We start from the raw sequence: 26,435 nt of genomic DNA, 5'->3' as shown, positions 1-26,435 counted from the left end.
TGGTGACTAAATTTTTTATCGGTATCATATACATGACTATGATGACTATTAATGTATAAACTATTATCTCTATCATTATAGTTTATCTGAAAATCTTTACCGGGCAAGTTCTTCACCATACTCACAATCACGGACGAAAATATGAATTTTTATTGACAGTGGCCAAAATATAAATGAAAAATATATTAAAGGGAAAATTACATTTTACTCCCCTAAACTTTGCGGCGATTTACAATTTGACCTCCAAAGTTTCAATTTTGGCAATCCACCTCCCCCCAAAGTTGCAAATTTTTGCAATTCGACCAATATTATCCCAAAATTTACATATTGCTCATAATTTATATTTTTTTATAAAAGAAGGAAAAAAAAAAACAAAAAACAAATTTGGGGGTGGAAAAATGGCTAGATGGCCAATGGGGTGCATGGCTACAGCCACCCCAAATTTTTTTTTTTTTTTTTTAAATTTTTATAAAAAAATAAAAAATAAAATTAAGGGCAATATGAGAAGTTTTGGATACAATTTGTCAAGTTACAAAAATTTGGAACTTTGGAAGTCGAATTGCAAATCGCCCCAAACTTTGGGGGGTAAAATATAATTTTCCTATATTAAAATAGGGGATCAAAGAACGAATGACTAATATATTAATGTTAAATATTAAATCAACATATAAAAAATAAAATAAGTATCCATACAATGTTAAAAAAACATAAGCAAAATAATAAAAAAATACAAAATAATTGTTTCTTAAAATATTTCAATTTTCAATCCAATAACATTCCAAACAAAAAATAGATTAGAGACAATACACTAATGTTGTTAGTCGGTCAAGAACTCTACTGTTGGTGCTAGGAAAGAATTGGAAATTTGGGATTTTGGGAGGCAATGAGGCAATCGTGACTCATCTCAATATGAAAGAATTAGGGCATTTTAATTCATGGGTTTGGGAAGATCAGGATCTACTGAAATTTCTTAGGAATTTCAGTTTTTGAAATTTTGAATTTAGACAGTCCATTTTTCATCAATGGTCATTGTTCTGCCATGTGTCCCACTATTAATAAAATAATAAATATTTATTATTTTATTAGTAGTGAGACACGTGGCAGAATAATGACCCTTGAATGAAAAATAGATGGCCTAAATCTGAAATTCCATAAACTAAAATTCCCTTAAGAATTTCAGTGGAGATCCGGTTTGGGGCATAATGGTTATATGTATTTTCTTGTTTGAGAGGCCCAATTCTTTCTTAAAAATTCTGAACTATTTTTTTATTGGTGAAGGGTTGACAAAATATTAATGGATTGCTTCTTCTTTTTAGCCCGGGACCATGTTACTAAATTTTGCCTAAAAAACAAATTTTAAAAATATATTTAATAAAATATTATAAAACCGAGGGTGGGCCGTCTATGAGTACTTCTATCACCGCTCACAATATCCCCATTTGTTAAAAAAAATATTTTATTTCTTTTATTTTCCTTCTTTTCAAAATAAAAATATTAACAAACAACACAAATACAAAATACTCTTAAAAAATAACGTAATTAAGTTTGTGGGGGTATGGGGGTAACGCCCCCGTGATACGGTACGAGGTCTTTTGGAAATTTGCAAAATACGTTTGTACAATTAGGGTTTTCTTATATATATATATATTTTATGTTGTAACCCTGAATCATTAATATTTTATATATTTTATGTTGTAACCCTGAATCATTAATAATAAAATATAACCACACCCTCTATGGACGTAAGTACCTTGACGAACCATGAAGATGACGAGGAAATTGCCTTAGTAGCCAAAAAGTTCTTTAAGTATAATAAGAGATCTGCCAAGCTGATTGGGAAAAAGAAAGTGGACTTCAAAGGTGGTAAGGAAGAACCTGAGTGGAGAGAAAGAGATCATTGGGGTCAGAAATGTTATGAGTGCTCTAGATATGGTCATGTTTTTATGGACTGTGGTAACCTTAAGAGTAACAAGGGAAAATTTTTCCAAGTTACCTTGAGTGATTCTGACAGGGATGACCTTGAAGGAAATGTCAATTATTTGGCTTTTGGTATTTCTTATGATAGTGCTAAGGATTCTAATGATTCTCAATTCTCTGATAAGCAGTATCCTTCTGATAATGAATCTAAAAGGGAGAATTATCTTCAAAACTCTTTTCATAATCCGATGAATAAATTTTATGAGTTGAGAAATCAAAATCTAGAGATTCTGAAGAACAAATTGCTTGAAACTTTGAGTAATTCAAATGTTGTTTGCAATACTCTAAAATCTGAAAATCATGTGTTAATTGCTAAAGTTAAATTCTTAGAGAGTAATTTGAATGAATCTAGAAATCACTTGAGAAAGTTTTCTAATGATAAGCTTGGTAAACTGTTACATGATCAGAAACATTCTAGTGATAGATCTGGGATAGGATTTGATCAATTTGCTACTATGTCTTCTAACCTTGCCTCTACATCCAAGTTAGTTTTTGTCAAACCAGAAAAAATGGAAGACACCTTGGCTGAAAGGAAGATAGCTGCTGCTCCAACTTCAAGAGAAAAAATGGAAAGAAATCATGGTTGAAAGGAAGGAAGCAACTGCTCCGACTTCACAAGGTAAGAAGGGTAAAAAAATTCATGTTGAATCTTATGTTCCTTATCCTAAGTCTAGATCTTTGCACCCTCATAGAAAACTAATGTGGACTTTTTGTGTCCAAAAATATCAATAATAAAAATAACCACTCGCAATAGAACGAATCCTTGTGGGATATGGCTATATAGAGGATATCAAACCTCAAGGACTGCGTAGGTATTGTTATCAAGTTTTTCAAAATTAAATATAACTCAATTTAAAAGATGATTGATTTGTTTTGTTTTTAAACTAAATACAGAAAGGTAAAAGTAAAGATAAATAGTATGATTGTTGTTACCGTGTACAACAATGATGAATAATATGGAATCGAAAAGAATAGATCAAGAGAGAGTTGAAACACAAATTTATGTGGTTCAGCAATATGCCAACATTCACAAGAGAGTGCGGCTATATTTTACTATTTAGATTTAGGGTTACAACATAACATATTTATAGGAAAACCCTAATTGTAAGTATTTTGAAAAACCCCAAAATACCCCCCACAACTTATTTATCCCCAAGCCCATATAAACTAATTACACCAAATGGCCCAATAGTAGAATATGAGCTACTTGTTCCAACAATCTCCACCTTGGCGAGTATTCACTTCTTTGAAGACAATCAAGTATTGGGCCTCCACTTGGAACTAATAAGTTTGGGGATGCCGCCTCCTCTCCTCTATTTTCTAGCACCTGGAGACATTTGTCAAGTCCAAGCAATGTTTGAACTTGTCTGCGGTAACATGCTTCGTCAACATGTCCGCCATATTCTCAGAAGTGTGAATCATTTCAAATAACAATTCATTTGAAGCAACCAATTCCCTGATCTTGTGAAACCATACATCAATGTGCTTAGTTCTCGTATGATACACATGGTTCTTTGCCAAGCAAATTAGACTTTGATTGTCACAATACAACGGAACTCCACCTTGCTGAATACCTAGCTCCCTGACTAACCTTGTAAGCCACAAAGCTTCCTTTACAGCCTTAGCCGCTGCCATGTACTCCGCCTAAGTCTAGGACATTGCAACCGTGGACTGTATCATAGACCTCCAACATATGGGTCTTCCTACAAGAGTGAACACATAACCCGTGGTCGACCTCTTGCCATCCAAATCCCCTGCATAATCTGCATCTACATACTCAACGACTGACAAATCACTTTTACGTCTGAAAAAAGTGATGCCATACTCTGTAGTACCTTTCAAGTATCTGAAAATCCATCTGACTGCATGAGCAAAATCTGTCCTGGAACATACCATAGCATACACCAAACACCTCACTGCACTGACATATGAGACCTTAGACATGTCTTTTGTTTCTTCAACTTTCTTTGGATACTGAGGTAGACAAACGGAAATGATTCGCCAAAGGTGTACTCACCGGTTTCAATAATTTTCATTTTTATATTACATCAAAAAATCTTTTTCAAACCAAAAACAAAAAATACCCTTCAAAACACATTAATATACAAAGCTAGCCTACATAGTTTTTTAGTGATACTAAAATAGATAAGATTATGGCGTAATTACCTTTTTCTCCATCAACAACTACGCATTGTCAATTTCCCCCCATGAACTGCCAACCTTACTATCAGACCACCATTTTCTTCCTAAAATCTCCCTTCTGTCAGTCAAACTCGTTAAATTGGATGAAATATTCTCTTTTAGACGTTAAATATCATTAAAAGACAGAAATAGTCACAAATAAAAAATTCAAACAAAAATATAAAAATATAAATTATTATTTTTATTATTATTATTATTTTTTTAAAAAAAAAAAAAAAAAACAAAAAAATAGGGGGTGGCCAGGGGTGGCTCGCGTGCCACCCCTCAGGTGGGGTGGCCATTGGGCCATTCCCAGATCTGGCTGGCCATGAGCCACCCCTAGGCCATGGGGGTGGCCACGTACCACCCCAGCCACCTCTGGGGTGGTTGGGGGTGGCGCGCGGCCAACCCCCAACCAAATCAAGGGTTGCCCAAAGGCCACCCCCATCTCAAGGGTGGCACGCGAGCCATCCTAGGGTGGCAACACGCCACCCTCAGCCATTTCTGGGGGTGGCTTGTTGGTCACCCCGACCTCTCGACAGCCATTCCTCAATTATTTATTTATTTATTTACTTTTAAATAAGTTATATATTTACTATATTTATTTACTTTTAATTAAGAATGACACGTATCATCGGTGATGACATGATACACTAATGGAATCTGTCAAGTATTTTGACGGAATTTGTTTATAGGGACTAAATTGTTATTTTGGCCTATCCCGATAATCTCTCAATTATTATTATTATTTTTTTATATCACACATAGGGGTGAGCGTCGGTCTGTTACGGTCGGTCTCAGAAGAAAATTTTTTTGTTTCGCCCCAGAGTTGGTAAAGTCGATAAATTCACCGACTTCTTCCGCCAAGCTTTTGTTCCATCATCGACCGTAACTGATAAGTCGGTTAAGATGTCAGTCAATAAGTCGAAATGGATTTTGGTAGACATATTGTTGTTGTCCGCCCATTTTGTAGAGATAGTTGAGGAAGAAGTTTTAACGTTTGAGACGTTTTTGTAGAGAAGGAGAAGATAGCCGAAGAAGAAGACGAATAATATTTTGTTTTTTATTAGGGTAAACAAATGGATGGCAGAGATGACATCTTGGAGTCTTGGGATAGAATTAGGCGTGAATGGGAGTATGGAGTATATGGACAAGTGTTGGACAACATCGTGAAATGAGACAAATGAAAGAGGAAAAGTAGACATTATTTGGGGAAGTGGGAAATAAAATAATACAAATAATAATAACTTTTGTAATAAACAAATGAACATTATTTGGGGAAGTGGAAATAAAATAAGACAACAATAATTTTGCAATAAATAAATGAATAATGTCAGTCAAAGGTCGCATATGCGTTTCATCTTCTTCTTCTACCAGCACCAGTTTCTTTCTCCATTACTTCTCAAATGCAGAGTCATCAAGGATATGCGTTATATATGTATTAACAAGTATTGTCGGTTCGGTATCGGTCGAAAACCGACTTATGTAAAAGCTCGTCTGCCTACCGAACCGACAATGTCGAAAATCTTAAAAGTTTATTACCTACTGGCCAGCCGGTAGTCGGTGTCGGTCGGCGTCAGGGCGGTTACAGTCGGAACACAGTCGGTTGTCGGCTAATCGGTGAATTTGCTCAGCCCTAATCACACATATGTATTTTTAATTTAGACAACCACATTGACTGATTTTGCATTTATATTTTTTTTACTTTAAGTCCTTTTTAACTGTTTTTTAGTTTTTTATATTGACTTTTTTTATTTTTATAAATTAATTTATAAGTGTTTTTTAATTTTTCATATATTTATATTTTTTGTTTTAATTTTTATTTAGTTTTTTAATTTTGATTTTTTTTTATTGAAACTGGTACGGAATACAGATACATTAATAATATATATTTTTTAATTTGTTTAATTTTAACTGTGTTATATGTAATTTTTGTTTATAAAGTTAGGGTATTTAGGTGATTTCAAATTTTTTAATGAGTTTGACTAACGGAATGAGAGTTTTGGGAAGAAAATGATAGTTTGATGGGGTCAGGCAGTAAGGTTGGTAGTTCATGGGGGGATATTGACAATGCGTTATAGTTTATGGGAAAAAACATATAATTGCCCTTAAGATTATAGTACATTAAACCTAAAAGCAAGACTATTAATTTAGGCTTACCCATGTCATATTAACAAAAGAATGAACCTAGTCCATATTTCATGATCTATACCAATTAGTATTTTCGTCCAAAATGAGGGCAGTGTATCTCGATCCATTTGTCAATGTCCAAACGTACTCCGATTGACATGAAATTTTGAGAGAAGATAGAGGACTCCGAGAAAAACATTTTATATTTTTGGCTCGACTTCATCTGAGTTCGTTTGACTCTATTTTTGTCCTGTACAAAGTTTCCAATTCAATTTAGACTTTAACTACTTGCATTCCCACTTAGCCACTTGCCTTATTAAATTATTATTATCATGATATTTCCTATAACCCTCATTACTAGAAGACTTTAAGCTTTCAACAAAGGTGACTAACATTGGTATCTTTTTTTAGCAGTTTTAATCTTATTAGACAGTATGAATATTAAGACACTATTTCTTAGGCTAAAAACTAAAAAGCTTCAAATTAATTTATGCATTCACTAAACACCAATATAATTAATTTATTTACTAAATTGGGTTTAATTATGCCCATAAACATATTAGTGAAGCTAAATTTTAGAATTGAAGTGATATACAAAAGATGTCAAAAATTAATGTAATATACATTTTAACACTAAATAGTTATTTAATATCATTAATCCACATATCATTGTTCTATTTTATTTATTTATTCTTTTAATCTATTTAGTATTATTTAAATGAGAGTTTTAAAATCTAGGTCGTTACAGTAGTTTATAGGGGGATATTGACAATGCGTTGTAGTTCATGAGAAAAAAAATGTAATTACCCTTAAGATTATAGTATATTAAACCTAAAAGTTTAAGACTATTAATTTAGGCTTACCCATGTCATATTAACTATTAATTACCCTTCCCTTTTGTTGTATTTGCTAAAAAAAAAAAACACACTATTAATTACACTTGTGATAATTAACACTTTTCCTTTGTATTGCTTAAGACAAGTCATGCATGAGTCATGAGGTGCGTCACTCAATATAAAATATGTTTAGAAAATCAAAAACAAAAAGATTAGGAAACCTCAGCTTGTAAATATAGTACAAAAACTTTTGTTCCCTTGAACATCTAAAGATCATATCTGACCTTAAATATTTGGGAGAAGGATCCTCGTCATGGATCTATTTAGTGCATTTAGGAGGGCATAATTGTCTAAAAAAAATTGTTCAAAAACTAAATGGACAATTATATCCCTTTAAATACACTAAATTGACGAAATGGAGTGGATCCATTTCCAAATATTTGATATATATTAAAAAAAAAAACAATATAATATAACTACGTACCTTACCTGGTTGTTACCTATAACCTAAACCAAATAAAAAGTTTAAAAACTTTGCTTACGTTGTCGTTTTGCTCCTTTATAAATTCCTAATGCGCGCAGAAAACGTCGATTTCCTGACAATTAATATGAGGTGGCTGTTAATATTAATAAAATAGCAGACCAAATCCACTGTGTCCGCACACTAGAGTACCGTTAGTAGTAGTATTTAAGATCTAGTGTCTGCATTGCTTTTGCTCATCAAATTAATTGGGAAAACCAATGGCAGGCCCTCAGTGCTGCTCCAACCCGCCCACCCTGGACCCCAGCGCCGGCGCCGGCCATGTTGTCCATCTCGGTGGCCTCAGCACCTACGTCGCTGGCTCCCCCGAATCCAAGCTCGCCGTCCTTTTCCTCTCTGACATCTTTGGTACATATATCACGTTTCTTTAACACTTCTCTCTTAATTTACTCTCTTAATGAAATAAATTAGGAAGAGACAAGAGAATTTTGAGGTACTTCGGTGTTTGTTAATTTATTTACCTTAAAAAAAAAAAAAAACAAAAAGGGAAAGTAAAAAGTAGTAAGCGTCGACTACGTACCTTCGATCATTTGAGTTTATTGGTTTTTACAAATAAAGATAAAATATGTAAAAAGATATATATTTGGAGTTCATCTTGGACGGCATATTTTGGAAAAATCACAAATAATTAGTCTCAGATTTTTTAATCTCCTTATATAGTTACCCCACGGTAACTTTTCATACTTGACTTGACCACTACTGTCATCTTCTAACTTCAGATGTTGACTTTTCCTTCAGGTTATGAAGCTCCAAACTTGAGGTATGTCATATATATGGTCAATTTTCATTTTCCTTTCATTTGGGAAGTGGAGTCGTGAGTTGTCATTTGTCAATATATATATATTATTTTGAATAAGAAATATAATAATTAATAAAGAGTTTCTCATACAATGAACGATGTGAATTTGTTGTTGCTTTCCACATCTGAATGCTAATATATATCATCTGCTTTCCATGTTAAAGGAAGATTGCAGACGAGGCTGCAGCTGCTGGATTTTATGCAGTGCTTCCTGACTTTATGCATGGAGATCCCTTTGCGTTTGACAAACCTGATAGGCCTCTACCAGTTTGGTTGAAGGATCATTCAACGGTTGGTTATAGGTTTTAATACTTATATTTGGGGAAAAAAATTTATTTTTTAAAAGTCTATTTAAAAAAAAAAAAAACTAATTAATTTTTTTAAGACCACTTGGAAGGCTTAGGAATTGGTCCTTGAATGTAACAGGTTGTGTGGTTTCGACCGCCCAATTTTATCATTTTTTTTTATGAAAACAACAGATGGCCCATACTTTATGAATTATTGAACTACTTTGACCAAGTCCACCTTTCGTCATCATGTTTTTTATTGGTCACCTGATATTGCATTGATAGTGAAAAGATTTAAGGTGATCGAAGTGATAAATTTTTTAGTAGTTGAATTTTCTTTAAATTATAGTTCAATTGATTGGGACCACACCTAAAACAGAGATTATTAATTTGAATCTCCTTACCTCTCTTATGTGGACATGTCAAAAAAAATAAAAAAATTAGCAGTTGAATTGGAATAGAATTCCAACTCAGATGAAATTTTAAAATTAGTATTAAGAATAAATAGGAGTTCTTATCAATTTCGGTGTCTTTTTATTATAATTTAGGGTTAATTATTTTTTCAGTATTAGGTTTTTTTTTTTAACCTATGTTTTAAATCGTATTATAGATGATGTACTTCTATCACATTTGGTTAGCCCAAACTAATAAATTATTACGTGTCCTAACATAAACATGCCACATGTCCTACAAAAATTTAAAAAATAAAAACTAAATAATTAAAAAAACTAAACCATGAAAAAAAAAAAATGTGGTGGCCGAACCACCCCCTATAGCAAGTCAAGGGGTGGTTTCAGTCATCCCTTTTTTACCTTTGCAGGTGGCCAAACCACCCCCCAGACCGGCTGTAGGGGATGGCCGAAATCACCCTATTGGCCTTTGGGAGTGGTTTCGGCCACATTTTTTTGAGGTAGTTCAGCCTCCACCACCACCACCACCAACGCCCCCCCTCTCCAGACCTAGGGGTGGTTTGAGCCACCCCCAATGGCCAAAATGGAGTGGCCGAGCTACCCCATATTTTTTTTTTTTTAGGGTTTAGTTTCTTTAATTATTTTAATTATTATTATTTTTTTTTTAAGACATGTGGCATGTTTATGTTATCACATGTGGCATTCCATTAGTTTGGGTTGACGGAATATGACGAAGGTACTAAATTGATCTTTATCCATAAATCAGGTACTATCCGTGATATAATTTAAAATCTAGATGAAAAAAAAAAAAAAAAAAAAAAAAAAAGTGAAGATCTAAGCACTAAAAAAATAATTAACCCGCTTTGGGGTTATCGATTGCTATGTAACTTTCGATTATGCAATAACAGTGTGTGAAGCTCTAATATTATTTGAATAGGACAAGGGATTTGAGGAGGCAAAGACAATAATAGAAGCAATAAAAAGTCAAGGTGTTTCTGCAGTTGGGGCTGTAGGCTATTGCTGGGGTGGTGAGCTTTTCTTTGTTCCTATTTGTTCATTTTTCTTTTGTTGCCCATATTCAAAGTTTTATAGTCACTCCTCTCCACATGTTTGGTATTTATAAATCATGTTTTCAATAAGAAAAAAAGTTTGATTTTGATTTTATTGTATTCTTCTCAGGCAAGGTTGTAGCTGAGCTCTCAAAGCATGAGCAGCTTATCAAGGCTGGTGTGTCATTACATCCTGCTTGGGTAACCGTGGATGATATCAAAGGTATGGATTCCATTACTTAAGTTCCACAACTATATATTAGTTTCACTAGAGTATTAATTTGCATTTTCAAACTTAAAGTGTCTTTTGAAATACTGTCAAGAAACAATTTCTAGCATTTAGGTCATTTTCAAACTTAAACTAATGGTCAATGTTTGGAAATAATTTCAGAGGCTAAGGTTCCTACTGCAATTCTAGGAGCTGAGATTGATGATTTGGCTCCACCAGAACTCTTGAAACAGTTTGAAGAGATCTTAAATGCTAAACCAGGGGTAAGAAGATCAAATCTTTTTGTCTTCTTTTACTTATTTAAACCAGGGGTAAATGTTATATCATATGATTCTGTTTTCTTGCACTTTGGCTAATGTTCATTATTGTGTCTTTGGCCTTGATTCTAGTGATAATGAGATTATATAGTATTGGGTTGGGATAAGTGTTAATCAATTATTTTCAACCAAACAAATAAAATATTCATCAAGGTGATTCCATTTATGCCTGGAATGCCTTAACTTAGGTCAATCTACCTTGTGATATGCCTATATATAGTTTGTCTTCATTGCTTGCATACTCATCTTAGGTAACTTTTGTCCTTGCTTGCAATTATCAACCCATCCTAGTGATACAACATGACGTAGTGAGTTTGTAAAGACAAACAAAACAAGAATGATAACTCTTCTCACTATCAAAATTCTAACAAAGATTCAAAGTAGAATAGAAAGAAAACCACTACTAAAGTATTTCCCATTATAATTGGTGTGCATGGAATTAAAAATACAAGATCCCAAAGAAGCAGAAATGAACAGAATAGAAAATAGATCAATCACACACGACACTAAGATTTAAGTTGTTCGGCTTAACAAGCCTACATTCACTGTAGGAGATGACCCGGAAGAAATTCACTAATAAAAGATGAAGTACAAAGATAACGGTGAGAAAATCATTCAAAATCCAAAGTCTCAATACACTCAAATTTCACTCTCACACAAAAGAGAGAGAAACAAAAAAAATTGATAAAGAAAACTCTCTTCTTCTCTAAATGCCATAAGGTACAACAAAGTAAAAAAACCCTAATGAGACGCGGCTTCTAAATTTTTCTCTCACATCACTTCACGACCTATAGCCTCTCTTTTATAGTTAGCAAAGTTGGTTTACTTCTCTAAAATGAGAAGTATTGCAAAATCAAAACCAACTCAAAGAAGGAAAAGAAAAGAGTCGGTTATAACTTCAAATGGCCAAAACAAATAAGAAAAAACTTGATGGGCCCCATGTGAAGGACTTGAGATATTCAAGGCACCAAACAACAATAATTAATCTAAATGATATCAAAGCTACGTTTTTAGGTCACTCATAACATGTATTTATAGTAAAAAAAAAGCTTAAACCTAGTAAACTATTGAAATAAGTTGGTTACAAAAATTTGCTGCAGCAAGTTCGAACTAAGCCAATTTGCAATTTGAACTGGTAAAAGTTGCTTTCATACTAACTGCAATTCAAATAGAAACTTAGGACGTCAGCTTCTATCTAGCTTTTTAGTCTCCTTTTTGTAGCCTATTTTGACCTTATAAACATTAGAATTAGCAAAACTTCATGAAACGTGACTTGGTATGTCTTTGAATTAGCTAGCTTTCCAACCCCACTAAACTTGTCTCCATCCGATATCAGAAACTCAAGATATGGCATTTTCATTAATGTTGTTCTTGTTGAAAACCACCATGCATCGTTTATTTAACTTTTTAATTAAAATATTTCACGTGTTACTTGATTTCACACGTGAAATAAAATGTTAGAATATTAATTAAATTTGTCATTTCCTATCAATTTAATATTTTGAAATAAGTAGAGAATAGAGATTAAACATTTTCTTCTTTCATATATATAAATTATTTTAAATTGGTTACGTAAATCCTTAATTTGCCTTACAAGGCCATATCCTACGTTATATCATGATTCTTTTTATTTTTTTCTTTCTTTCATTTTAGCTAATGTTCACTATATATTGTGTACGTGTATGATCTTGGCACCTCTTGTGTTTGATCTTTCCAAACAAACAATTAGAAATATTCATCATGGTGATCCCGTCACCTTGTCCTTAGAAAGCCTTTAACTTGAGTCAATTTTCCTTAATTTTTCCATATATATGATAGTGATGAAATAATGATGATTTTTGGTAGGTGGCTTCGTATGTTAAGGTATTTCCGAAAACCGAACATGGGTGGACCATTAGGTACAATGTTGAGGATGAGGGAGCTGTGAAGTCTGCTGAAGAGGCCAGTCAGATTCTGTTAGACTGGTGTGTTAAGTATGTTAAGTAAGAATTGTCAAGTTAATTAAATACTTGTGTGTTACGCCTTGGTTTTATATTATTATATGGAACCAATCAAATGCTAGTTTTTCCAAGTGGTTGACTAGCATGTAAGATTTGAATACATTGGTTATGAATAATGGGTGAAACTTGCATGCTTTATCTCTAAGTGTACGTTTGAGAGAAAGAGAGGTGTTTGGGTGCTTGGCAAGATCATTAATTCGTCAATGCTAGTTTTTACAAGTGGTTGACTAGTTAGCATGTAAGATTTGATTAAATTGGTTATGAATAATGCATGGGTGAAACTTGCATGCTTTATCTCTATGTGTGTGTTTGAGATCTCTCTGTCTGTCTCAAACACACGCTTAGAGATAAAGCATGCAAGAGAGAGGTGTTTGGGTAATAATTGGGTGGTTGGCAAGATCATTAATTCGCCAATGCATTGACATGGGTTAAGTGGCAAAGCTAATAATCTTTTCGGGAATCATACTAATTAATGAAATAATGTTACGTACTATAAATAAAGTTCAAACAACATAGAAAAAAAAATAATAATAGTACACTCGTTTCTCCTAAACTAATACTCCATTAACACTTAGAGCCTGTTTGAGATTGTATTAGGGAGGGTAAAAAGTACTTTTAATGCTTAGAAAGTTAGGTGAAGCAAAAAATTAGCATGTTTGGTAACAAATTTCAAAAGTAATTCTTTGACTTTTTTACTCTAAAAATAATCAAAACGAACTTTTAAGAAAAGCTTAAATTGATTTTTTTTTTTTTTTTTTTTTTTTTTAAGTTTTTTTGACTTTAAAAGCTCTTCTTCCTAACACAATCTTAAACATGCTCTTAAACCACCAAACTTTAAAAAATGACACGATACCCCGTTCAACTAGCATTTTCATGTAATTTATACCCTTTATTAACATCTAGCATGAAAATATACAGAAAATGACACATGTGACTTTTTTTTACTTGAATTGCCCAAATTAACCAAAAATTATTATTATTTAAAAAGTTTAAAAAAAATGAGGAAAAAAAAAGAGTTGAAGGGGCTGAGGCATGATTAGTCCACCCTCATAATGGTTAGCGGAGTAGTCAAACCAGGGGAGTTGTTGAATCACACTTACAACGTGTGGAGGTGGCTCGAAAATGTTTAGAGGGTTGCTAAATCACCTCTACTAGGCAGTGGGGGTGGTTTGGACACTCCCATATCAATTTGGGGTGGCTAAACCATGATTATCACCTCATGACCGAGAAATGGTTCGACTACCTCTTTAACTCTCTTTTTTTTTTTTTTTTTTTTAAGCTATAATTTAGACATTTCAAGTAAAAAAATTAGCAAGTGCACATCACCTGCTGCATTTTTTGTTTATTTTAACACTAAAGGTTAATATAGAGTGTAACTCACAACAAAATGATAGTTTGACGGGGGATAAGTGTCACTTTTTAAAGTTTAATAGCCCAAGTGCTAGTGTGGTGTTAGCTTCTGAGAACCAAGCATATTTGCCAAACATTATATGAGAGATTCTTTATACATTAATATTACTGGGAAATTACACTTGACCCCTCAAGTTACCTTTTCCTTTTAAATGAGATTCTGATCGTCACAATACAACGGAACTCCACCTTACTGAATACCTAGCTCCTTGACTAACCTTGTAAGCCACAAAGCTTCCTTTGCAGCCTTAGCCGCTGCCATGTATTCCGCCAAAGTCTTGGATATTGCAACCGTGGACTGTATCATAGACCTCCAACATATGGGTCCTCCTACAAGAGTGAACACATAACCCGTGGTCGACCTCTTGCCATCCAAATCCCCTGCATAATCTGCATCTACATACTCGACGACTGACAAATCACTTTTACGTCTGAAAAAAGTGATGCCATACTCTGTAGTACCTTTCAAGTATCTGAAAATCCATTTGACTGCATCCCAATGTTGTCTCCCTGGATTTGCCATGTACTTGCTCACCACACTGACTGCATGAGCAAAATCTGTCCTGGAACATACCATAGCATACACCAAACACCTCACTGCACTGACATATGAGACCTTAGACATGTCTTTTGTTTCTTCAACTTTCTTTGGATACTGAGGTAGACAAACGGAAATGATTCGCCAAAGGTGTACTCACCGGTTTCAATAATTTTCATTTTTATATTACATCAAAAAATCTTTTTCAAACCAAAAACAAAAAATACCCTTCAAAACACATTAATATACAAAGCTAGCCTACAGAGTTTTTTAGTGATACTATAATAGATAAGATTATGGCGTAATTACCTTTTTTTTCATCAACTACTACGCATTGTCAATTTCCCCCCATGAACTGCTAACCTTACTGTCCGACCCTATCAGACCACCATTTTCTTCCCAAAATCTCCCTTCTGTCAGTCAAACTCGTTAAATTGGATGAAATATTCTCTTTTAGACGTTAAATATCATTAAAAGACAGAAATAGTCACAAATAAAAAATTCAAACAAAAAATATAAAAATATAAATTTATAAATTATTTTTTTTTTAAAAAAAAAAAACAAAAAAAAACAAAAAAAATAGGGGGTGGCCAAGGGTGGCACGCGTGCCACCCCTCAGGTGGGGTGGCCGTTGGGCCACTCCCAGATCTGGCTGGCCATGAGCCACCCCTAGGCCATGGGGGTGGCCGTGCACCACCCCAGCCACCTCTGGGGTGGTAAGGGGTGGCGCGCGGCCAACCCCCAACCAAATCAAGGGTTGCCCAAAGGCCACCCCCATCTCAAGGGTGGCACGCGAGCCACCCTAGGGTGGCTGCGGGTGGCCGTGCGCCACCCCAGCCCGTGGGTCAGAGGGTGGCAGCACGCCACCCTCGGCCATTTCTGGGGGTGGCGTGTTGGCCACCCCGACCTCTCGACAGCCATTCCTTAATTTTTTATTTATTTATTTTTTTTAAATAAGTTATATATTTAATATATTTATTTACTTTTAATTAAAAATGACACGTATCATCGGTGATGACATGATACACTAATGGAATCTGTCAAGTATTTTGACGGAATTTGTTTATAGGGACTAAATTGTTATTTTGGCTTATCCCGATAATCTCTCAATTATTATTATTATTTTTTTATATCACACATAGGGGTGAGCGTCGGTCGGTTACGGTCGGTCTCAGAAGAAAATTTTTTGTTTCGCCCCAGAGTTGGTAAAGTCGATAAATTCACCGACTTCTTCCGCCAGGCTTTTGTTCCGTCACCGACCGTAACCGATAAGTCGGTTAAGATGTCAGTCGGTAAGTCGAAATGGATTTTGGTAGACATATTGTTGTTGTCCGCCCATTTTGTAGAGATAGTTGAGGAAGAAGTTTTAACGTTTGAGACGTTTTTGCAAAGAAGGAGAAGATAGCCGAAGAAGAAGATAAATAATATTTTGTTTTTTATTAGGGTAAACAAATGGATGGCAAATATGACATCTTGGAGTCTTGGGATAGAATTAGGCGTGAACGAGAGTATGGAGTATATGGACAAGTGTTGGACAACATTGTGAAATGAGACAAATGAAAGAGGAAAAGTAGACATTATTTGGGGAAGTGGGAAATAAAATAATACAAATAATAATAACTTTTGTAATAAACAAATGAACATTATTTGGGGAAGTGGAAATAAAATAAGACAACAATAATTTTGCAATAAATAAATGAATAATGTCAGTCAAAGGTCGCATATGCGTTTCATCTTCTTCTTCTACCAGCACCAGTTTCTTTCTCCATTACTTCTCAAATGCAGAGTCATCAAGGATATGCATTATATATGTATTAACAGGTATTGTCGGTTCGGTATCGGTCAAAAACCGACTTATGTAAAAGCTCTTCTGCCTACAGAACCGACAATGTCGGAAATCTTAAAATTTTATTGCCTACTGGCCAGCCGGTAGTTGGTGTCGGTCTGTGTTAGGGCGGTTATAGTCGGAACACGGTCGGTTGTCGGCTAATCGGTGAATTTGCTCAGCCCTAATCACACAGATGTATTTTTAATTTAGACAACCACATTGACTGATTTTGCATTTATATTTTTTTTACTTTAAGTCCTTTTTAACCGTTTTTCAGTTTTTTATATTGACTTTTTTTATTTTTATAAATTAATTTATAAGTGTTTTTTAATTTTTAATATATTTATATTTTTTGTTTTAATTTTTATTTAGTTTTTTATTTTTGATTTTTTTTATTGAAACTGGTACGGAATACGGATACATTAATAATATATATTTTTTAATTTGTTTAATTTTAAGTGTATTATATGTAATTTTTGTTTATAAAGTTAGGGTATTTTGGTGATTTCAAATTTTTTAATGAGTTTGACTAACGGAATGAGAGTTTTGGGAAGAAAATGATAGTTTGATGGGGTCGGGCAGTAAGGTTGGTAATTCATGGGGGGATATTGACAATGCGTTGTAGTTTATGGGAAAAAAATATAATTACCCTTAAGATTATAGTACATTAAACCTAAAAGCAAGACTATTAATTTAGGCTTACCCATGTCATATTAACAAAAGAATGAACCTAGTCCATATTTCATGATCTATACCAATTAGTATTTTCGTTCAAAATGAGGGCAATGTATCTCGATCCATTTGTCAATGTCCAAACGTACTCCGATTGACATGAAATTTTGAGAGAAGATAGAGGACTCCGAGAAAAACATTTTATATTTTTGGCTCGACTTCATCCGAGTTCGTTTGACTCTATTTTTGACCTGTACAAAGTTTCCAATTCAATTTAGACTTTAACTACTTGCATTCCCACTTAGCCACTTGCCTTATTAAATTATTATTATCATGATATTTCCTATAACCCTCATTACTAGAAGACTTTAAGCTTTCAACAAAGGTGACTAACATTGGTATCTTTTTTTAGCAGTTTTAATCTCATTACACAGTATGAAAATTAAGACACTATTTCTTAGGCTAAAAACTAAAAAGCTTCAAATTAATTTATGCATTCACTAAACACCAATATAATTAATTTATTTACTAAATTGGGTTTAATTATGCCCATAAACATATTAGTGAAGCTAAATTTTAGAATTGAAGTGATATCCAAAAGAGGTCAAAAATCAATGTAATATACCTTTTAACACTAAATAGTTATTTAATATCATTAATCCACATATCATTGTTCTATTTTATTTATTTATTCTTTTAATCTATTTAGTATTATTTAAATGAGAGTTTTAAAATTTAGGTCGTTACAGTAGTTTATAGGGGGGTATTAACAATGCGTTGTAGTTCATGGGAAAAAAAATGTAATTACCCTTAAGATTATAGTATATTAAACCTAAAAGTTTAAGACTATTAATTTAGGCTTACCCATGTCACATTAACTATTAATTACCCTTCCCTTTTGTTGTATTTGCTAAAAAAAAAAACTATTAATTACACTTGTGATAATTAACACTTTTCCTTTGTATTGCTTAAGACAAGTCATGCATGAGTCATGAGGTGCGTCTCTCATTATAAAATATGTTTAGAAAATCAAAAACAAAAAGATTAGGAAACATCAGCTTGTAAATATAGTACAAAAACTTTTGTTCCCTTGAACATCTAAAGATCATATCTGACCTTAAATATTTGGGAGAAGGATCCTCTTCATGGGTTTATTTAGTTCATTTAGGAGGGCATAATTGTCTAAAAAAATTGTTCAAAAACTAAATGAACAATTATATCCCTTTAAATTCACTAAATGAACGAAATAGAGAGGATTCGTTTCCAAATATTTGATACTATCAAAAAAAAAAAAAAACAATATAACTACATACCTTACCTAACCTATTACCTAAACCAAATAGAAAGTTTGAAAACTTTGCTTACGTTGTCGTTTTGCTCCTTCAGAAATTCCTCATGCTCGCAGAAAACGTCGATTTCCTGACAATTAATATGAGTAGGGGTGGGCACGGGTCGGGGCGGGGCGGGTATCGGCCTTTTTCCCAACCCGCCCCGCACCCTGCGGGTTTCAAAATTTCAACCCGCCACCCGAGCACAAACAGCAACACCCGTGCGGGTTCGGGTATTGCGGGAGGGGGCGGATCGGGGCGGGTATTGCGGGTTCTTCTCCAGATTCTCTTTCTTCTCCTCCATTTTCGTCTGATCCTCTCAGAACGCCAAGAAACAAACAAACACACACAACCTTGCAGAAAACCAAAGAACGAAAAAGAAAACCAAAGATCGTGGATCTACAAGATCGTGGAGAGAGAGAAAAAAAAACTTAGATCTACAAGATCGTGGTTTGTGGAGGTGGGAGCGGCGCAGCAACGGTGATCTAAGGAGGTGAAGCGGCGACATAGGCTAGAGAGAGAAGCTTGAGAGGCGGAGAGAGAGCAAGGAAGACGAGACAGAGCAAGGGAGACGAGAGACTGAGAGGGAGAGAAAAGGGGGAGGCGGCAGAAAAAAAAGAGAGAGACGCTTAATGGAGTAGGGTTAGGGTTTTTTTCGTTTTATACTTATGCAGCGGGTCGGGGCGGGGCGGGGCGGGTACCCGCATGAAAAAATATTTAAAACCCGCAACCCGCCCCGCCCCGCATGGGTTGAAAGAATTCTACCCGAACCCGTAAAAAAACACATGAAACCCGGGCGGGGCGGGGCGGGTTTGCGGGTTGGGCGGGTTTTTGCCCACCCCTAAATATGAGGCGGCTCTTAATATTAATATTAATATTAATAAAATAGCAGACCAAATCCACTGTGTCCACACACTAGAGTACCGTTAGTAGTAGTATTTAAGGTCCAGTGTCTGCGTTGCTTTTGCTCATCAAATTAATTGGGAAAACCAATGGCAGGCCCTCAGTGCTGCTCCAACCCGCCCACCCTGGACCCCAGCGCCGGCGCCGGCCATGTTGTCCATCTCGGTGGCCTCAGCACCTACGTCGCTGGCTCCCCCGACTCCAAGCTCGCCGTCCTTTTCCTCTCTGACGCCTTTGGTACATATATCACGTTTCTTTAACACTTCTCTCTTAATTTACTCTCTTAATGAAATAAATTAGGAAGAGACAAGAGAATTTTGAGGTACTTCGGTGTTTGTTAATTTATTTACCTTAAATAAAAAAAATAAATAAAAAAAGGGAAAGTAAAAAGTAGTAAGCGTCGACTACGTACCTTCGATCATTTGAGTTTATTGGTTTTTACAAATAAAGATAAAATATGTAAAAAGATATATATTTGGAGTTCATCTTGGACGGCATATTTTGGAAAAATCACAAATAATTAGTATTAGATTTTCTAATCTCCTTATCTAGTTACCCCACGGTGACTTTTCATACTTGACTTGACCACTACTGTCATCTTCTAACTTCAGATGTTGACTTTTCCTTCAGGTTATGAAGCTCCAAACTTGAGGTATATAATATATGTGGCCAATTTTCATTTTCCTTTCATTTGGGAAGTGGAGTCGTGAGTTGTCATTTGTCAATATATATATATATATATATATATATATATTATTTTGAATAAGAAATATAATAATTAATAAAGAGTTTCTTATACAATGAACGATGTGAATTTGTTGTTGCTTTTCACATCTGAATGCTAATATATATCATCTGCTTTCCATGTTAAAGGAAGATTGCAGACGAGGCTGCAGCTGCTGGATTTTATGCAGTGCTTCCTGACTTTATGCATGGAGAGCCCTTTGCGTTGGACAAACCTGATAGGCCTCTACCAGTTTGGTTGAAGGATCATTCAACGGTTGGTTATAGGTTTTAATACTTGTATTTGGGGAAATTTTTTTTTTTTTTTTTAAAAGTCTATTTTTTTTAAAAAAAAAACCTAATTAATTTTTTTAAGACCACTTGGAAGGCTTAGGAATTGGTCCTTGAATGTAACAGGTAGGGCAAGCAATTTTGACACGACCCGCCAACCCGACACGAACACGACACGAAGTTAATAGGTATTGGGTTTGAGCTTATCAGGTTCGGGTCTTAATCGGGTCTACCCGATTAAGACAAGATTAAATTCGTGTCTGGCGGGTCGACCCGTCGAGTCCACTGGTCGACTTACCAGACACGTTTAATAAATGGGTCTGGCGGGTCAGTCGGATCTAGCAGGTCAATCGGGTCTGGCAGGTCAATCAGGTCTGGCGGGTCTCGGGTGACTCGCCAAACCCTTTTTTAAAAAAAAAGAAAAAGAAAAGAAAACCCTATGTCTAAGTTCTAACTAAGTTAATCCTAACACTTACCGACTCACTCACAGCTTCATTTCACTCTTCACTTCACGACTTCACAGTCTTCACTTCACTGGCCTATTCCTTGTTTTTCCATTACTTTTTCTATGTGGGTCTATATATGAAAACATTATCTTTTAAATCATTATTTATATATTAAAACATTATCTTTTAAAACTTTTTATTCTTCTTGGATGGTTAGGATAAATTTGACTAATCATTTGGCCTAAGAGATTCATTTATTAAATTATTTTTCTCAATTTTGATTAAGGGTTTTTTTTTTTTAAAAAAAAAAAAAAAAAACGGGTCGGGTCGTGTCTACCCGATATGACCCGGTTATGCTAAACGGGTTAAGCGGGTCGTGTCGGGTTACCCGGATATTTTTCGTGTTATAATCGTGTCAGACCCACTAACCCGTTTAGCTAAACGGGTCGTGTTCTTGTTTCGAGTAATCAGGTCGCGGGTCCTAACGGATCCTAATCGGGTCTACCCGATTACCCATTTTGCCGGCCCTACTAACAGGTTGTGTGGTTTTGACCGCCCAATTTTATCATTTTTTTTTTAACGAAAACAACAGATGGACCATACCTTATGAATTATTGAACTACTTTGACCAAGTCCACCTTTCGTCATCATGTTTTTTATTGGTCACCTGATATTGCATTGATGGTGAAAAGATTTAAGGTGAAGTGATAAATTTTTTAGTAGTTAATTTTCTTTAAAAGATAGTTCAATAGATAGGGACCACACCTAAAATAGAGATTACTAGTTTGAATCTCCTTGTCTCTCTTATGTGGACATGTCAAAAAAAAAAATTAGCAGTTGAATTGGGATAGAATTCCAACTCAGATGAAATTTTAAAATTAGTATTAAGGATAAATAGGAGTTCTTATCAATTTCGGCGTCTTTTTATTATAATTTAGGGTTAATTATTTTTTCAGTATTTAGTTTTCTTTTTTTTTAACCTATGTTTTAAATCGTATTATAGATGAGGTACTTCTATCACATTTGGTCAGCCCAAACTAATAAATTGTTACGTGTCCTAACATAAACATGCCACATGTCCTACAAAAATTTAAAAAATAAAAAATAAAAACTAAATAATTAAAAAAACTAAACCATGAAAAAAAAAAAAAAAAATGTGGTGGCCGAACCACCCCCTATTGCAAGTCAGGGGGTGGTTTCAGTCATCCCTTTTTTACCTTTGCAGGTGGCCAAACCACCCCCAGACCGGCCGTAGGAGATGGCCGAAATCACCCTCATGGCCTTTGGGAGTGGTTTCGGCCACATCTTTTTGGGGTAGTTCAGCTTCCACCACCAACCCCCCCCCCCCCCCCCCCCCGACCTAGGGGTGGTTTGAGCCACCCCCAATGGCCAAAATGGAGTGGCCGAGCTACCCCATATATATTTTTTTTTTAGGGTTTAGTTTTTTTAATTATTTTTATTATTATTAATTTTTTTTAAGACATGTGGCATGTTTATGCTATGACATGTGGCATTCCATGAGTTTGGGTTGACAAAATATGACGAAGGTACTAAATTGATCTTTATCTATAAATCAGGTACCATCCGTGATATAATTTAAAATCTAGATGAAAAAAAAAATAAAAAAGTGAAGATCTAAGCACTAAAAAAATAATTAACCCGCTTTGGGGTTATCGATTGCTATGTAACTTTCGATTATGCAATAACAGTGTGTGAAGCTCTAATATTATTTGAATAGGACAAGGGATTTGAGGAGGCAAAGACAATAATAGAAGCAATAAAAAGTCTAGGTGTTTCTGCAGTTGGAGCTGTAGGCTATTGCTGGGGTGGTGAGCTTTTCTTTGTTCCTATTTGTTCATTTTTCTTTTGTTGCCCATATTCAAAGTTTTATAGTCACTCCTCTCCACATGTTTGGTATTTATAAATCATGTTTTCAATAAGAAAAAAAGTTTGATTTTGATTTTATTGTATTCTTCTCAGGCAAGGTTGTAGCTGAGCTCTCAAAGCATGAGCAGCTTATCAAGGCTGGTGTGTCATTACATCCTGCTTGGGCAACTGTGGATGATATCAAAGGTATGGATTCCATTACTTAAGTTCCACAACTATATATAATTAGTTTCACTAGAGTATTAATTTGCACTTTCAAACTTAAAGTGTCTTTTGAAATACTGTCAAGAAACAATTTCTAGCATTTAGGTCATCTTCAAAGAGTCACTATTTGATGTTTTTTTTTTTTTTTTTTTTAAGTACTTTTTTCCTTTCCCTTGAGGTCAAAGGACATTCTTTTGCTATTGGCGAACTGATTCAAAATGATTTAATCTTAATTTCTTAACCTTGTTGTAATATTAATACATTTTTACCTGATTTTGTTAGAAATTATTTTTTTTGTGGTGGTGTTATTTTAGCAAACCAAACCTTGCTAATTTTGTTTATTTATATCTGGATAGATGGCTAATGGTCAATGTTTGGTAATAATTTCAGAGGCTAAGGTTCCTACTGCAATACTAGGAGCTGAGATTGATGATTTCGCTCCACCAGAACTCTTGAAACAGTTTGAAGAGATCTTAAATGCTAAACCAGGGGTAAGAAGATCATTTGTCTTCTTTTACTTATTTAACCAGGGGTAAATGTTATATCATATGATTCTTTTTATGTGTTTTCTTGCACTTTGGCTAATGTTCATGATTGTGTCTTTGGCCTTGATTCTAGTGACAATGAGATTAATAGTATTGGGTTGGGATAAGTGATAATCAATTATTTTCAACCAAACAAATAAAATATTCATCAAGGTGATTCCATTTATGCCTGGAATGCCTTAACTTAGGTCAATCTTCCTTGTGATATGCCTATATATAGTTTGTCTTCATTGCTTGCATACTCATCTTAGGTAACTTTTGTCCTTGCTTGCAATTATCAACCCATCCTAGTGAAACAACATGACGTAGTGAGTTTGTAAAGACAAATAAAACAAGAATGATAACTCTTCTCACTATCAAAATTCTAACAAAGATTCAAAGTAGAATAGAAAGAAAACCACTAATAAAGTATTTCCCATTATAATTGGTGTGCACAGAATTAAAAATACAAGATCCCAAAGAAGCAGAAATAAACAGAATAGAAAATAGATCAATCACACACGACACCAAGATTTAAGTTGTTCGGTTTAACAAGCCTATATTCACTGACAAAAATGACCCGGAGAAAATTCACTAACAAAAGATAGAGTATAATTAAAGATAACGGGAAGAAAATCATTCAAAATCCAAAGCCTTAATACAATAAAATCTCATTCTCACACAAAAGAGAAAAAAAAAAAAAAATGACAAAGAAAACTCTCTTCTTCTCTAAATGCCATATGGTACAACAAAGTAAAAAAACCTTAATGAGACGCGGCTTCTAAAATTTTTCTCTCACATCACTTCACGATCTATAGCCTCTCTTTAGCCTCTCTTTTATAGTTAGCAAAGTTGGTTTACTTCTCCTAAAATGAGAAGTATTGCAAAATCAAAACCAACTCAAAGAAGGAAAAGAAAAGAGTCGGTTATAACTTCAAAAGGCCAAAACAAATAAGACAAAACTTGATGGGCCCACGTGAAGGACTTGAGATATTCAAGGCACCAAACAACAATAATTAATCTAAATGATATCAAAGCTACGTTTTTAGGTCACTCATAACATGTATTTATAGTAAAAAAACCCTAAACCTAGTAAAATATTGAAATAAGTTGGATACAAAAATTTGCCGCAGCAAGTTCGAACTAAGCCAATTTGCAATTTGAACTGGTAAAAATTGCTTTCGTACTAACTGCAATTCAAATAGAAACTTAGGACGTCAGCTTCTATCTAGCTTTTTAGTCTCCTTTTTGTAGCCTATTTTGACCTTATAAACATTAGAATTAGCAAAACTTCATGAAACATGACTTGGTATGTCTTTGAATTAGCTAGCTTTCCAACCCCACCAAACTTGTCTCCATCCGATATCAGAAACTCAAGATATGGCATTTTCATTAATGTTGTTCTTGTTGAAAACCACCATACATCGCTTATTTAACTTTTTAATTAAAAAATTTCACGTGTTGCCTGATTTCACACGTGAAATAAAATGTTAGAATATTAATTAAATAATTAAATTTTTTATTTTCTATCAATTTAATATTTTGAAATAAGTAGAGATTAAACATTTTCTTCTTTCATATATATAAATTATTTTAAATTGGTTACGTAAATCCTTAATTTGCCTTACAAGGCCATATCCTACGTTATATCATGATTCTTTTTATTATTTTTTTTTCTTTCATTTTAGCTAATGTTCACTATTGTGTACGTGTATGATCTTGGCAGCTCTTGTGTTTGATCTTTCCAAACAAACAATTAGAAATATTCATCATGGTGATCCTGTCACCTTGTCCTTAGAAAGCCTTTAACTTAAGTAGTCAATTTTCCTTAATTTTTCCATATATATGATAGTGATGAAATAATGATGATTTTTGGCAGGTGGATTCGTATGTTAAGGTATTTCCGAAAACCGAACATGGGTGGACAATTAGGTACAATGTTGAGGATGAGGGAGCTGTGAAGTCTGCTGAAGAGGCCAGTCAGATTCTGTTAGACTGGTGTGTTAAGTATGTTAAGTAAGAATTGTCAAGTTAATTAAATACTTGTGTGTTACGCCTTGGTTTTATATTATTATATGGAACCAATCAAATGCTAGTTTTTCCAAGTGGTTGACTAGCATGTAAGATTTGAATACATTGGTTATGAATAATTGGTGAAACTTGCATGCTTTATCTCTAAGTGTACGTTTGAGAGAGAGAGAGAGGTGTTTGGGTGCTTGGCAAGATCATTAATTCGTGGGAAAAATGCAGTTTACCCCCCTGAAGTTTCAAGAATTTTTCAATTTTAACCTCAAAGTTCAAAAATTGGCAATCTACCCTCTTGAAGTTTCAAAAATTGATAATTTAAACCCTCCGTTCAATTTTTCCGTCAAAATGGACGGAAATCTATGAAATTACATCATTACCCTTATGCTTTTTTAAAAAAATTTCCGTCGAATTTAACGGAAAAATTAAACAGAAGGTTTAAATTGCCAATTTTTAAAACTTCAAGGGGGTAGATTGCCAATTTTTGAACTTTAGGGTTAAAATTGAAAAACCCCTGAAACTTCAGGTGGATAAACTGCATTTTCCCCTTAATTCGTCAATGCTAATTTTTAAAGTGGTTGACTAGTTAGCATGTAAGATTTGAATAAATTGGTTATGAATAATGCATGGGTGAAACTTGCATGCTTTATCTCTATGTGTGTGTTTGAGATCTCTCTGTCTCTCTCAAACACACGCTTAGAGATAAAGCATGCAAGAGAGAGGTGTTTGGGTAATAATTGGGTGGTTGGCAAGATCATTAATTCGCCAATGCATTGACATGGGCTAAGTGGCAAAGCTAATAATCTTTTCGGGAATCATACTAATTAATGAAATAATGTTACCGTACTGTAAATAAAGTTCAAACAACATAGAAAAAAAAAAAATAGTACACTCGTTTCT

General features: G+C 34.3%; 2 protein-coding genes and 1 pseudogene across 2 annotated transcripts; 2 read left to right on the top strand and 1 right to left on the bottom strand.

Annotated features, from left to right (window-relative positions):
• The first annotated feature begins 7,864 nt into the window (after positions 1–7,864).
• LOC132166559 (endo-1,3;1,4-beta-D-glucanase) lies at positions 7,865–12,986 on the top strand. Its single transcript, XM_059577402.2, has 7 exons — positions 7,865–8,013; positions 8,404–8,425; positions 8,629–8,755; positions 10,099–10,189; positions 10,341–10,433; positions 10,602–10,702; positions 12,602–12,986. The coding sequence occupies exons 1-7, from the start codon at positions 7,866–7,868 to the stop codon at positions 12,740–12,742; spliced, it is 723 nt and encodes a 240-aa protein (XP_059433385.1). The 5' UTR covers position 7,865; the 3' UTR covers positions 12,743–12,986.
• Positions 12,987–14,356: 1,370 nt separating this feature from the next.
• LOC148587726 (secreted RxLR effector protein 161 pseudogene) lies at positions 14,357–14,791 on the bottom strand (annotated as a pseudogene).
• A 4,732-nt stretch (positions 14,792–19,523) lies between these two features.
• LOC132167590 (endo-1,3;1,4-beta-D-glucanase-like) lies at positions 19,524–25,651 on the top strand. Its single transcript, XM_059578600.2, has 7 exons — positions 19,524–19,672; positions 20,066–20,087; positions 20,309–20,435; positions 22,634–22,724; positions 22,876–22,968; positions 23,377–23,477; positions 25,390–25,651. Exons 1-7 carry the CDS (start codon positions 19,525–19,527, stop codon positions 25,528–25,530), a joined length of 723 nt encoding a protein of 240 aa, XP_059434583.2. The 5' UTR covers position 19,524; the 3' UTR covers positions 25,531–25,651.
• Positions 25,652–26,435: the final 784 nt, after the last annotated feature.

Source organism: Corylus avellana, chromosome 2 (assembly GCF_965113065.1).
Source record: "Corylus avellana chromosome 2, dhCorAvel1.hap1.2, whole genome shotgun sequence".
Classification (NCBI taxonomy): Eukaryota; Viridiplantae; Streptophyta; class Magnoliopsida; order Fagales; family Betulaceae; genus Corylus; species Corylus avellana.
Note: the sequence above shows the minus strand (reverse complement) of the source record. Positions and strands in the feature narration are given on the sequence as shown.

What these genes read in the sequence shown, in the direction of transcription:
- LOC132167590 (XM_059578600.2), top strand. Translation starts at nt 19,525, where the DNA reads ATGGCAGGCCCTCAGTGCTGCTCCAACCCGCCCACCCTGGACCCCAGC. An exon ending in GGTTGAAGGATCATTCAACG is followed by an intron (nt 20,436 to 22,633) that starts GTTGGTTATAGG and finishes TTATTTGAATAG; the next exon opens with GACAAGGGATTTGAGGAGGC. An exon ending in TCTTAAATGCTAAACCAGGG is followed by an intron (nt 23,478 to 25,389) that starts GTAAGAAGATCA and finishes GATTTTTGGCAG; the next exon opens with GTGGATTCGTATGTTAAGGT.
- LOC132166559 (XM_059577402.2), top strand. Translation starts at nt 7,866, where the DNA reads ATGGCAGGCCCTCAGTGCTGCTCCAACCCGCCCACCCTGGACCCCAGC. An exon ending in TGTAGGCTATTGCTGGGGTG is followed by an intron (nt 10,190 to 10,340) that starts GTGAGCTTTTCT and finishes TATTCTTCTCAG; the next exon opens with GCAAGGTTGTAGCTGAGCTC. An exon ending in AACCGTGGATGATATCAAAG is followed by an intron (nt 10,434 to 10,601) that starts GTATGGATTCCA and finishes AAATAATTTCAG; the next exon opens with AGGCTAAGGTTCCTACTGCA.